Source organism: Eleginops maclovinus, chromosome 19 (genome assembly GCF_036324505.1).
Source record: "Eleginops maclovinus isolate JMC-PN-2008 ecotype Puerto Natales chromosome 19, JC_Emac_rtc_rv5, whole genome shotgun sequence".
NCBI classification, from domain to species: domain Eukaryota; kingdom Metazoa; phylum Chordata; class Actinopteri; order Perciformes; family Eleginopidae; genus Eleginops; species Eleginops maclovinus.
This window is the reverse complement of record NC_086367.1, coordinates 2548322-2562636: the sequence shown is the minus strand read 5'-3', so window position 1 is coordinate 2562636 and position 14315 is coordinate 2548322. Positions and strand designations below refer to the sequence as shown.

Below are 14315 nucleotides of genomic sequence, written 5' to 3'. Positions count from 1 at the left end.
TGGACTGCTGTAACGGAACATGTTATGATTTCATTACTTAAAGAGGCCCTGTTGTGCTTTTTCAGTGTTTGAGTGTAGATTTTTGTGCATGTCAATGGTCTGAAAAGGCTAATATCCCTGTGTTTCTCTCCCACACAACAGAGATATAAAGAGCTTTTTGTACATTAAAGCATGGAAACATGTCACAGTAAAGATACAAAATATGAACATAAACATAGTATGTCCTCTTTATAAATGACTAAACAGTCCTTATACCGTTTTTGACCAACAAAACGGGGAAAATCTGCATTTTAGTTTGAGGGCGCAGCGCCCCTGTTTCCTGGTTTAGACTAAACCTTGATGTTGTGCCTATAGGTGCAATGATGTCATATATTTCCCCCCAAACATTTAAATGTACACAAACCCCATAATCTAAAGATCTGATCAGATCTGTTAAATTTGTTAGGAGGGAAGTCTGGATTGGTTCCTATTTCTTTAAATATCATTTTCCCTTAATTTGCACCCTTCCAAGCTCTTCAGTGTATCAACAGCCCGTTCATTGTCCAAAGTATCGTGGTATAACTGTCAATTTAACTTTTTATTATCGTCGTCTAATAATGGCACATTTAGTGGAAGTAGCGGGAGGAGTTTAATACATGTTTTTGGTCTTTGAGCATACAGGATGCACACCTACAATTAGTATAATTAATAATGCCAATAAGTCACAAAGCACAGCATAGTTCCTATGTGTTACTACAGTAGTTACTTCTTATTAGGACCACAGTGTAATGGATTTTAACTAATGGTTTTCACACAACAATCTAACACTGTAACAGATGAAAGATAGTCCATCTGTCTCCTGCCGTCTCCATGCTGAATGCTCGGCCTGCAGAGTCTCAGTGACGCAGAGAGAAGGTGAAGGATGAACGTAGGCGGGAACATGATTCACAGAATAACAAGTGAGAGAAACAGTGTGAGTGTGTTCACCATGCTCCTCACTGTGTGGGTGAACGGCTGCTTCTGATTCTCTAGTGTTGGTTATAAATTATGTAACATTTCCAAGACTATCTGAGCTTATGAACCATAATAGTTCTGAAGAACTTGCAGCAGAAAATTAAAAAACTGTTCCAACAGTGTTCAAGGCTAGCAGAGTTCTGTTTTGAGGAAGTGAGGGAGGCAGGAAATAGTTTGTTTGCACTTTGTAGTTTCATTCATAGATCCCAGAGAAACAGAAGCCAACTCAATAGTGGAAGCCAGCAGACCAGAGCTGCACATGATGTAAATACAAAGCAATGCCACAGTTATTCATCACAACGCTGAGGTCACTTTATCTGGTGTCAACAAGCAGCAGGGTGTGAGCAATGTCTGATGATGGTCCAATGGATCATTTTTGATAATAATAATAGTGTTTTAAATGGAGGCCATTATGGTAAATAAAGTATTTATGGTCGTTTATCACATTCATACCTGGAGTTTATCACATATTTAAAAAATAAATACTTAATTCATAATGAAAGTGATAACATTTCAGATGTTGGAAGCTCAATCTGATATAATGCATCAAATGACAACGTGTCACTTTCAGGTGTATATCAGTATGTAGAGTCTCTACTTTAAAGAGTCCTCTCCTGCTGATGTTCAGGTGTATATCAGTATGTAGAGTCTCTACTTTAAAGAGTCCTCTCCTGCTGATGTTCAGGTGTATATCAGTATGTAGTGTCTCTACTTTAAAGAGTCCTCTCCTGCTGATGTTCAGGTGTATATCAGTATGTAGTGTCTCTACTTTAAAGAGTCCTCTCCTGCTGATGTTCAGGTGTATATGTATCAGTATGTAGTGTCTCTACTTTAAAGAGTCCTCTCCTGCTGATGTTCAGGTGTATATCAGTATGTAGTGTCTCTACTTTAAAGAATGTGTGGGAGAGAAACTCCCTCTGGAGGGAACACAGGAATTTTAGTCTTTGCACACCATTCACATGCACTAAAACCTATAGAAAACACTACAGGAGAGGGAACACTCAAAAAGGTGTGTTATGATATTTAGATTTTTGAAGCATGATGGCAACAGGTGTAAAAATGTAACGTTAGGATCACGTCAAGGGCACATGACTTCCACTTCACCACCGCCAAGCTAAAGGCGGCTAATGTTTGATGTGATGATGGCAAGCAGTCTCATTAGTCACTTGTTAGCGACCGCTGTTTTTAGATAGATAGATAGATAGAGATTTTATGACACAAAGAAGCTTCACATGTTCACCAGCGGCCTCTAACCAAACGCACAATAAGAAAACCGTCGACTTCAAGAAAAGCAAACAGGAAATGCTAAAGTGCTAACTAATTTCTGTGTTTTTGGACTTCATGCACCACTGTATAGGACAGAGATTTCAAAAACGCATAGTGATCTGATTCTACAGGACAACATACTCTTGCTAAAAACTAAATGATATATATATGTGTGTGTGTGTGTTGCAGAAGGCGGGGCTGTGGCAGCGGGTGTGTCGGCTGGCCCTCCCCCTGTGGCTCCTGCTGCTGGCTCTGCTGCTGCTGGCCTTCTTGCTGCCCTTCATGGACGAAGGCAACAGCTGCTCCCTGACCAACAACTTCGCCCGCTCCTTCAACGTCATGCTCCGCTACAACGGGCCCCCCCCCACATAGCAAAAGCCCCCTATCACTCACTATACCGGACCATGGTTGATCAGGTGACCCTGTCCTTGGATTACAGAGCACAAAGAGGAACAAGAAATCTCAAGCTTAATCTGAAGGCTTTGCAACAAATCATATTTTATAAAGGTATATTCTTATATTCATAGCATAATGCTTTACACATTCTGGACTACGCCGTCATGCTTCTATGCAGTTAAAAGATCATTATACATTAACTGTCATAAGTTCTTAGATAATGGAATAGAAATGATGTTAATCTAAACTTTAAATAACTTTAATATTCCACTCTAACCCATCATCATTAGTGTAATGCTGACATCATGACAGAAAGACTCTGAGTGTTGGTATATCCAGAGATTGTTTACATATTTTTCGTGTTGTGACTACTTGCCAAATTTACAATTTTAAAGATTAGTTCTTGGGGCTTTTTATCTTAATACTGTAATTAGAAGACCTGTTGAGGGACAGGAAGCGGGGGTGAAATGCCTCAAAGGGCCGCAGGTTGGTAAGGCCTTTGAAAACAGAACGATAGAGGGTTCAGTTTGAGCACCGAACTATTATGGTTATAAAAATGTTTGATATTTTTACGAGATCCAAATAACAGAAATAGACATGCAAAGCTTCGGCCAATGCTATGTAGCAATGTAAGATAACTATTTTGCGATGAACTACATAGAGAAACTTTTTATTTGTAATGGTTATTTGACATTTTTTTAAAGGTCTCCTTTTATGCCTATGTTATAGGTCTCAAATATAAAACATGTCTCTGATGTGTTTTGCTCAAAATACCAAACAGATCGTGCATTTTAGCATGTCGGCTAACCCTCTGTTTCAGCCCTGTTTTCGAAAGTGCTGATTCTGTGACTTTCCCTTTCATTCAAATGAGCTGAAGCTGGCCACGCCCCTTTGGAGCGTCATGCAGCTCTCTGTCTGAAGAGAGACGTTTTTCTAACGGAGAAACTCAGCTAAACTCTGCCGTGATTAAACCCCATATTATGTTCCAAACCACATCCAGCATTATTTCTGAAACACTTCTCAGTGGTTACCACTAGAACAGAGACATTATATGTATTATATATACAACAACTCTAAGTCCCTCCTGCAGACATCCTGCTGAACACACAGACACACAGAGGTGCTGCGGAGGGGATTCAGATCGCAACTGTATATGGCGGATGATAGGTTGAGATGTGTCACGTGGGGGGGACTTTTCCAAGAGTTCAATGTAAAGCCAGCCCACATTTTGGTTATGATGTCATAACTGAAGCAAATCTGGATCAGCTCGTTTGTACCCCCGTCTTTAGAGATGTGGGAATGGAGGAAAAGAGAGAGGGTTGTATTTTCTGACACTTTGTGAGTCTCCTTACACACGGGGACACATGTTTATGTATAAAAGACATCAAAAAGTGCATTTTGCATAATAGGGGACCTTTAAAAGGACATTGTGTGTTCCTCTTATAACAACATCCACCAGTGCTGTCCCTGTGTGTTCATACTGAGAGCTGAGGACCCAGCTTTAGCACGTGTATGATTTCTTAGCGTTTTTCACACTGTATCATCAGTTTTTCCAGCCTGGCACCACAATTTACAAACTCCAGGGCTGAGGAGTAAACTTATACAGAAGTGCCAAAAACTGCAGCTCCATGATGACCACTCTGACCCCCGAGACCCCCATGTTATAAAGGTAGAAATAAACGTTTGCAGCCAGGTACAAAAAAACTGTTTAGGTCTCCACCTCCTGTTATCACATGGATCACAACTGTAGGGTAGGAACATTTTCATACAACACATCCATTTAAATGATATGAAGGCTTAAACTTAGGGGCCTGGCCACTTTGAGGGACAGGTGAGAGTCGTCTCAGGTTGCTAGCTGCTAGCAATGTTGCTATGTTACCTAAGTACACCTCAATATTATCGAAAATGCTGGTATTTAGATGAGTCGAGAGTCAAAGGGTGGCATCACTGCAACAAGGGTGACAGCCAGGGCTTCACAGCGGCTCTCCCGTGGGTGACCTCACAGAATCTGTCCGGCTTTAGCAAGGCAGCACAATCCACATGAATGGACACATACAAATATCCCAATCAGAGAGGGGCAATTCGTGCTAAATTTACTTTCAGTTCAGCGGTACACATCAAGAAGGATATTATGGTATGTTTACTCTTACCATTTTAATTGATGTAATAATCTGAAGGTTTGTGTTTAGCCAAATATTTGTTATCTTTGTTTAAATCCTGTCAGCTATGATGTACTGAACGCCTAGTGAATACTGAGGTGATATATATGCTTTACTCTCATGTCAGTAGGGTCAAGCTCTTCTTCTTCTTTGGTTTTTCTTTTGTAGCTGTACCAGAGACTCCTGAGAGCAGTAGTTTTCTTATCTTCTGAAGCTGCTACTTTGGCTCGAACACGGCAAGAACTCTGTTCTCCGGGTGCCAACACAGAACTGTACAGCTTGGCAATCCTCTTTTTGTGCAGACACAAAATAATTTCAATTGCTTTTTTTCTCCTTCATTCCACACACAGCCCTAAAAATACACCCAACACCTCCACACACCCTCACACACACCTCCCCTATTTTTCCTGGGTTTGTGTGTGTTATCGATCTATCATGCTGCCGTTGGCAACAGTGCCCAAATCAGGTGTATCTATTTTTCTGAAGCCACGTTTGTTGTTTTTACATTATATCTGGAATCATGGCAAGGAAACGCATCATCTTTTGTCTTCGTGTTCATCCTTTCCTAGTTTATTCTGCTCAACCAGAACACCCAAAACAGAGAGGTCCCTGAACGTTACACACAAATACTTTTTATGCTGTGTTCACATGATTCTGAAAAATAGGTTTCCCTTTGATTGGACAGCCTTGAAATCTAGCTGTAGGTTATGTAACAGAAATGCAGATTGAGTGCTTATACTAGAGCTTACCCTGTCATCACAATTTTTATCAATTGAAATTATTACAGATGCTTTCTCACATTACCTTTTTTCCTCAGAGAGTCAGTTCTTTTTAGCCACCAAGAAGAGTACAAGGAATATTTATAGATCAGTCTACCATATGTGTTTTCATTATACAGTAAAAAGTGAGTTTCAGTATTCATGTTGAAAGTACAGTTACTTTATATATCTACCTGCTCAAGATAGACTACAGGCTCATTTATAACTTCTGTTCATTTGGGGACATTACAAAGAAATGATTACAGTTAAGTGCAGCAGTACATGTATATGTATTCTTTCTTTTCCCCAGGCTTGGTATTGTTCATATTATTCTAAAGGTGTTTTCACACGGTATTTCGAACAGTTCTAAAATCAGCATTTACTGTAGCTGAAAAGCATTTTTTCTTAGTCTTTTGTTCAGGCACTGTAAGGCAGAGGTGAACACATTGGCCCCAGATGGCAGCCATCATTCTAAAGAATCATCTTCACGGGATAAAAGAATGTGTAAAGATGCAACGTCATGTATTATTGAAGATAAAGTACCATGGCCTTAAAGCTTTAAGCCAGTCAGCCGTGCCATATTCAGTTTGCATTTTCTATGTAGCTCTGTGCTATAAACGGTTATATTGGCAAGTTTAATAGAAGGTTTAATGCTGCATTATATTCTACTGTGCTGCTGCTTATCCCACCCCCATCCCACCCCCGCATCTATGCATGTGACGCTTTGAAGCCTTTTGTGTATATGAATACTTTATGCAACTTATGAGATGACTTAAATCTGAGTGTGTGACAGACATACAGAAGAATAGTGCGAGTACACTTATTATGCAACATGTTCTGAACGCTCTCAGATAGAGGTATTTATTCTGGAGAGCTTTTATATTAAAATAATGATATTCTATTTTATTAATGTTTGAGATGAAAAGCGTCAGAGAGCTTGTGTTTAAGCAATGTTTTTTTATTCTGATGAAATAAAAGTGCAGTTTGAATATTCTGGGCGTGAATTTATTTTGAATTTAAAATTCTTATTATGAGGAATTAGACTACTGCTGCGAATGGAGCTCATAATACACCCCCGTCCTACAGGATGAGAGGAGAACACACCTCTGGAATCATTTCATCAGAGAGATTTTGTTTGCCATCTCCTTCCTGTCTGTGTGTTGACAGACTGTTTTTAGAGATGGATTGTAGCACCATCATGAGTGATGCAGGCGGTGCAGAAACAGAAACACATTTTTGCTTTTGTCTTTATATGGAATTTGTAAAAGTGAACAGCAGAGAACACATTGTACATTTACTCACATTCAGAATGATATTTAATGCATCATCAATTTGCTTTTCTTATCTGCTGTGTGCATGTTCGTGTTCCTGTACTAGTGAGGACCAACTATTGAGAAACAACCAGGTTTGTGAGGACCACCAACATAATATGGTTTAATGGCCACTTAAGCTTTCATGCTGGGTACGTTTCTGCAAAAAACTCCTCATCAAACGTGTGTGTGCAGCCTCCTACGCTTCTCTCACCCCCCCTTCCTTAGCCAGCCCACCGATCTGTGCTGCAATCTGGAGATCACTCTCTGCCAGATACAAGCTTCCGGTCCTCATCAATCTGCAGCACTTTAGAAGAATGTTTTTAAAAATCCCATTTGTTCTTCCTCTGATCACTATCACAACCAAGTCACTGAATGTCCAGTCAAAGGATGTTTTTACGTCCGCAAAAAGGATGTCACTTTCCTGTGAAAAAATTGTGATTTTGTTAATATGATGAATGTGAATCTTTTGTACAGAAACAATTACTTTTATATTCATAAGGAATACAAGGTGTTGTGGTCATAATCACAATCTTATCATGTAAAAATAAATAATCATAACCACAAAATGTGAAGTGTTGGAATACTCTGTTACAGTAAAAGTATTACCATCAAATCTACTTAAAGTAGTGACAGGAGAAGTAAAGTCTGATTTAAGGGTTGATTATATTTCACATCATTAATCCAGATCTGTAAAGTAACTAAAGGTATGAAATAAATGTAGGGGAGTAAAAGTACACCATTTACCTCTGAACTGTAGGGGAGTAGAAGTACAAGGTAGCAACAAAAGGAAATACTCGAAGTATACGATTAAGTACAATACTTGAGTAAATGTACTTAATTACTTCCCACCTCTGGTACTTGGTTACCTTAAAGCTGCTGCTCTAACGCTATTGGCATATTTCTGTCTGTCTGATTCAAAGAACAGCCTCTAAGGATTATGAACTCTCTTTTCATATGCAGACTGATTCAGATCTCAGGATTAGCGGGTCACAGAGAGTTGCTCTGACATGTTTGGGAAAGTTTTCAGGAAACACACAGATTGTTTTCCTAAACAAACACACGGTTGGTGCTGTTGATACAACAACAGTCACAAAAACAAACAATACAATCAGCAGGGTCAGGGAATGGAAACTGCACAAAACGAACACTAGCACATTTGAGATGATATTAATATGGCAACTTTTATATGATCATAGATGTTACAATGTTTTTTGCATTTCCTCTTACAAATCGAGTAATAAAATCAAAAAATGGAAGGATGACGGTGGAGTTAACAGAGAGCATGTAGCTCTCAAACACAGTTTTTATGATGGTCGATTTCCCAGTGAGCCTATCCGATGCTGCCATCTTTATACACTTTATTTCATCATGTTCCCGACTCAGATGAATGGTGACAAGGCCAATCAGCTTTGTGTGTGTGAACTCAAGTGTTCACTTCCTCTCACTGCATTCAGTGTCAGTACTGTGACTAAAGTGTGTGTGTGTGTGTGTGTGTGTGTGTGTGTGTGTGTGTGTGTGTGTGTGTGTGTGTGTGTGTGTGTGTGTGTGTGTGTGTGTGTGTGTGTGTGTGTGTGTGTGTGTGTGTGTGTGTGTGTGTGTGTGTGTGTGTGTGTGTGTGTGTGTGTGTGTGTGTGTGTGTGTGTGTGTGTGTGTGTGTGTGTGTGTGTGTGTGCGGGAAGTCACACTACAGATGGTAAAGAGGGTGATTCGCATATTTTTTGTTTGCCATTAGCAAGGTAAGTTGGCTAAAGTAACTAGTTAAGTGGCTCTGATTTTAGCAGCACCTCAGCCAAGGTTGTAGCTCACTGATTGGTCGGAGTCATGTGACTTGAGGTAAATGGATTTTAGACTAACGTTAACTTTTTTCTTCTGGAGATTACATTTACGCTTTAGGAGTAATAAAAGTGGCTTTTACATGTGGAATCATTGTTGCTAAATAATACATATAAACAGGGTGCGATTTGTAGGGGGGGATGGTGGGATTTCCCCCCCTCTGGTTTTCCTATCCCTACCTCTGCTAAATTATTTTTATCTCCGGTGGGGACAAGGATTTCCCCCCCTTGATAGCGATGAATGCAACTTAACTGCTAGCCTACTTAAACTCTTGAAATCTAACGATCTTCAGTGTCTTTACATCAGAGTAGGCTATTCAGCAGCCTTCTGGCAGACGGTGCATATTTCTGAACGTCATCGAACACAAAAACATTGTAACATTTTTGTGCGGGAACTTCGCAGGAAAAACAGCGCTGAACCAAACATGAAACGCGTTCAGAGCAGCATATCATCTTACTTTACAGGACCCATTTGCAGAATTGTGGATAGAAGAGGGCCGAAATGCTGCAGACAATGCCCCGATAGGAAAAACGAAAAAGCCACCACAAATTTGTCACCAGAGCCGACTGTTTACTTTGTCTAGTTTTCCAGACCTGTCCCTGAGTGTTGACAGCACGTTGTGCTATTTAGTGAATTATTTTGAGTGTTTGATTTAAGTTAATTGGAGGGTCTTTTCATGGAGAGCATTGATGCTGTTCTATGGTGCTTTCTGCCTGTTAGTGCGTACGCATGTTTTTGTGACGTTGAATAGAAATCCATGTATGGGTTATTAAAAGTTTTGCCATGTTGTGATGGGGACTAATCCACGGACCCGAAAAAAGGGCCTGTCTACTTTTTGCGTTTTTTTCTCCCTAGTTATGCAAGTTAAAAGTCCAATGTTCTTGTCTATGAATAAATTAAAAAAAACATCCCCCCCCTCTGTTTTTTTGTCAAATCGCACCCTGCCTATAAAGTATCATAACTGTACATCATCACTGCAAAACCTTTTTGCATTTACATTTTGTGTCAGTTAAGGAGAGCTGGATGAGGAAGTGTGTGCGACTGGATGAATTATAATCCTCATTTTCGTCAGAATGGTTTATGTATAGTTTTTGAATGAGGAAAGTACTGTATGTCATCTCCTATAATTTAGCATATTAGCTGTGAACTATGAAACCAGAACGAGATTTTGTCACCAAAAGTGAAAAAACCTCATTCATAATCGCATAAATATTTAGTACAACACAAATCACTTTAATCCATAGAACAGAAATAAAACATTGAAATATCACAGTGTAATCACGTAACAGTGTGGAAGAAGTGTAGTCAATAAAAAGTAAATGTGACAAAATGTTAGTTTAAATACAGTGAGTCACAATGTTCTGTATGAAGCATGCCACTGCAAACATGAGGAGAGCTCACTTTTTTTCGCAGAATTTTTGTTTTTAATTCTGCAAAAATCTTGCCAAATATAGTGGATCGGTGCTGTCATTCAGTTTGTAAATATATCTTTTCCATCCTTACTAAACACTTATTTATTATTATTTTAAGACAAAATCACATTTTCTATTGTATTGTCACCTTATAATAGTGATGATGAACTCTCTTCCAAACCATTCACACATCCAGGCACAGAGCAACACTGCTTGATGCTAAATGCTCCTCTGTGTTAGCGGTCTCTAAATAGAGAATGTTCTTGATGAAAACAATTTTCAAAAGAAAAAGCTAAAAGAGGCTAACAAACTGCACTAAAAACATTTACTTTAATTAAATGTATTATGTCAACAGGTTCCACATGATTGTATCAGGTTAGCTGAAAGCAATAATATTAAGTTGAACATAATTGTATTTAATATATTTAATTGTATTTAAACTTAATATTAATGCTTTCAACTGAACTGATACAATTATGTGGAACCTGTTGACATTATACATTTATTTAAATCAATTTGTTTTAGTGCGCACAAATCTGTAGCGAGCTGCAGACGGTAATTATCATTTCCTCTTCAAACTTACTTCAGATATATTATTATTTTTAACGAGAAGTGTCTGGAGGAAAAAAGTGCCTCTAAACAAGAAAACATTGTGACACTACCCACAATTCCACAGAATATCTGGATCCAGATTCAGTTAAATTTAGCCTTCCCCGTCATGTGTCATCTGGCTCCTTATTGGCTGAGGGCCCCGCAGGCAGTGACTACTTAGCCTTTCTCTCCATGAAGCCACTCACCTTGTCTTAGGGCTGGATGCAGAGGTCTCCTGAGGATTCTGGCATGGTATGACTCCTGTCGAAGGAGGCCATTAATGCCCCCATACTGTTAGATGAGTCACAGCTAGGTAAAGACAGATCAGAGTATTTCTTATGGCTCTATGGCTCCTGCTTATGTCTTTAATACCGACTTTATCACAGCCCAATGTTCTCTAGTCAGTTACACGATGTTCCTGACCAATCGGTTCAAACATCCAGTCAGTATACTGGCAGAAAGTGAGAAGTTGTTATATGTATTCAGAGTTGAAAGTCATTTTGTGTAAATAATGCACGTGCTCTCTAATTGACGTCATGAAGACCTCTGAGAGGCGGCTTCTGTGGCCCCTGAGTAACCTGCTCCAGAGGGCAGTTTCATCTTTATGGCCCACAACCTACAGTTCTCTGTACAGGACTACTGACAGCGCATCTACTCTGCACCGTGCGCTCTGATGGTGTTGGTTTATGCTTTATGAACGATGACAACAGAGAGACATACACTGCTCGGCCAATAAAAACTCCCAAGCCTGTGGGGGCAGTGCTATGATCTGGGGTTGCTGCAGTTGGTCTGGTCTAGGTTCAGCAACGTGCCCAAAGAAGCGGCTCTCTTCTTCTACGTTTCTATCAAAAACTAATAATTTAGTTTTTTTAAATAAAAGGGATTACAAATGTAATGTTTATTGTTCCTGTTTTTTATTTTAGCCTATGGAAAAATCCCACTTAAAAAAGAACACTGTGTAATATTTTTACACCAGACCACCATTACATGTTTCATCTCGCGCACCCACTGGTGGCAGCTCCACACTTTGGGAATCCCTGATCTCGAGAATTCGAACAGCTCTTATCATGGCGGCCACTGAGGTTCTTCCGGGTCATTTTGCTCCGTTACGAACCTTCCTAAACTAAACAGACTATTCGACCGTAACCATGTTCTTGGACATCATCTGGGGAAGAGTTTACATTACAACACAGACCACAGAATGCCGTACTGGTTGGAGGACTGTACTAGTACCTTTCATCTTCACTATTCACTCTTTATATCATCTCTTTACAACAACGCGTTAATGATTCAAATGTTTATTAGAGCACATCGTTTCTTCATAGATCTAGCTTCTTCATTTTGCTCTCAAAGAGCACCAGATGCAATAATCCTTTGGTCAATGAGGAATATCCCTTGATAGGAGATAAGATGTGTCCCCCCTCTCATCGTAGTCAACGTAAGATCACTGGCTAACCAAGTGGAAGATCTAACGTTGTTAGCTAGGAGTCAGACGTAATATCTGAGGGTTGTTTAATGTGCTTCAAGGAAGTAAGGCTGCACCAGGATATACCTGAGAACAATGTTTCAATCAATAGCTTCCGGACTGTTTGGGCAGCCTGAGTCTTCACCATGAGAACTGAATCTTCATGATGAGCCTGAGTCTTCATCATCTCTTCATTATGAGCCTGAGTCTTCATCATGTCATCATCATGTATTCATCATGAGCCTGAGTCTTCATCATGTCATCATCATGTCTTCATTATGAGCCTTAGTCATCATGTCTTCATCATGTATTCATCATGAGCCTGAGTCTTCATCATGTCTTCATCATGTATTCATCATGAGCCTTAGTCTTCATCATGTCTTCATCATGTCTTCATTATGAGCCTTAGTCATCATGTCTTCATCATGTATTCATCATGAGCCTGAGTCTTCATCATGTCTTCATCATGTATTCATCATGAGCCTTAGTCTTCATCATGTCTTCATCATGAGCCTGAGTCTCCCGTGGCTACAGATTTTTTATCATGTTTTGACTTTAAATCTTATGTTGATATAAATGTTTTATTCTCACAAAACTTTATTTCTCCCTCGGATTAATAAAATATTTGTAATCCGATTAATGAACGGTGATGACACACAGCAACAACAGTCCCACACTGAGTACGCTAAACGAGATGGGTTGGTGTCTGGAGACGTGTCAGGCTCTATGCAGATGACTCACCTGTCTGTCCTGCTCCTCGATGTTTTGCATGTAGCAGCTCATGTTCTTGTGTTTCTGTAAACAGCTTCTTTAGCCCTCCGACTCACATAATGAGGCTGAGTCTCTGAGCACGGCCTCCTCTCATCTGTGGCATTCTCTGCATTCCCCACCAGCAATTACAAGGCTGATGCACTCACAGATAAAGAGCGCACACCAACAGGGTCAATGAGCCCAACAAGTATGTGATCACTAATGACATGTAGCCACATAAAAATCCACATCAGAGAGACGCCTACAGTGGAACAACTTGCAGAACCATTCCAAGCTCCATGGCGGAAGCTGTATGGTAAATGTAAGAAATAAATTCATTATGAGATAGATTATATGTTGAGCAGCTGGGGGCAGCCAAACGCAACACATGGCTTTTAATCAGATTATTCCAGATGATAGTTTCTGATTTTAACTCACCGAAGATGAGGGTCGATTTGATTCACTTGTTGACTGGAAAACATGTTGTGTCCGTAGGAAGATGATCACTTTGCTCTCTGAAAGAGTTATGTAACTCGGATCTGTATTGTGTGGGCAGGAGTGTACTAACATCCGAGGGAGGAAATATCCTCCGACTGTCACACCGAGTTAATGTGGGTCAGCATGCAAATGTGCTCTTCTCTGGAAAGCTGCCTCTCTCTCATCTGCTTGTATTTATAGCAGTCCCCGGTTGTGTGGGCTTGTACATGTGGGTTAACGCAGTGTAGGCTGCTCCTAGAGAAGGACCTACAAAAGAGATTCAGTACTTAGAGGTCTCCTTACTTATTTAAGATTTTAGGGGAAATGATTATCTGTGTTTTTCTAAGATCATAACGTGATATTGATCTCATATTTGTGTTAAAAACAAAGCTGGAGTCAACTTTGGTTTGCTTGGCTTACCTTATCTTAGTTTGGCTTAGTTTAGCTTAGCATAATGTGATGTATTATAATGACTTGAAGCAGGGGAAAACAGCTAGCCTGGTGATGTCCAAAGTTTGAAAATAAGTCTACCATTTAAAAAAACATACAAATGTTATATTGAAGAAACTGAAACCAGCAAATAATTGTGAGTTTTGCTTGAAAAATGACTAAAATAATGATTTATTTTCTGATGAATGATTAATCAATAATCGACTTACTTTTGCCGCTCTACCACACTTTGTATTTGGCCTGTCCACAAGAAAACTTCTGAATTAATATTTATTGACCAGCAACTGTGTATCCATGGTCCCGCTGCAGTTGTTCAGCATTGGTTTTGGTTTTGTTATATCTATGGGTGCATGATGGTAGCGAAGGTGCTAACTTCCCTGTGATGATCTAGTTACTGCACCCGGGCTATTGTTTGTCTATAAACAGTTCTAGCATTTACCTGAAATGATGTG

The 14315-nt window shown here is 39.7% G+C and overlaps 1 protein-coding gene across 2 annotated transcripts in view; it reads left to right on the top strand.

The window, feature by feature from the left end:
* syne3 (spectrin repeat containing, nuclear envelope family member 3) overlaps nt 1–6566 on the top strand; it is a 78593-nt gene extending 72027 nt beyond the window's left edge. Inside the window, exon 18 of one of the 2 annotated variants that reach the window (XM_063908704.1) lies at nt 2452–6566. In XM_063908704.1, the coding sequence (XP_063764774.1) occupies nt 2452–2631 (180 nt within the window). In that variant the 3' untranslated portion in view covers nt 2632–6566. Of the gene's footprint in view, nt 1–2448 lie in introns of both variants that reach the window. The other variant, XM_063908703.1, reaches the window with a different exon arrangement.
* Nucleotides 6567–14315: the final 7749 nt, after the last annotated feature.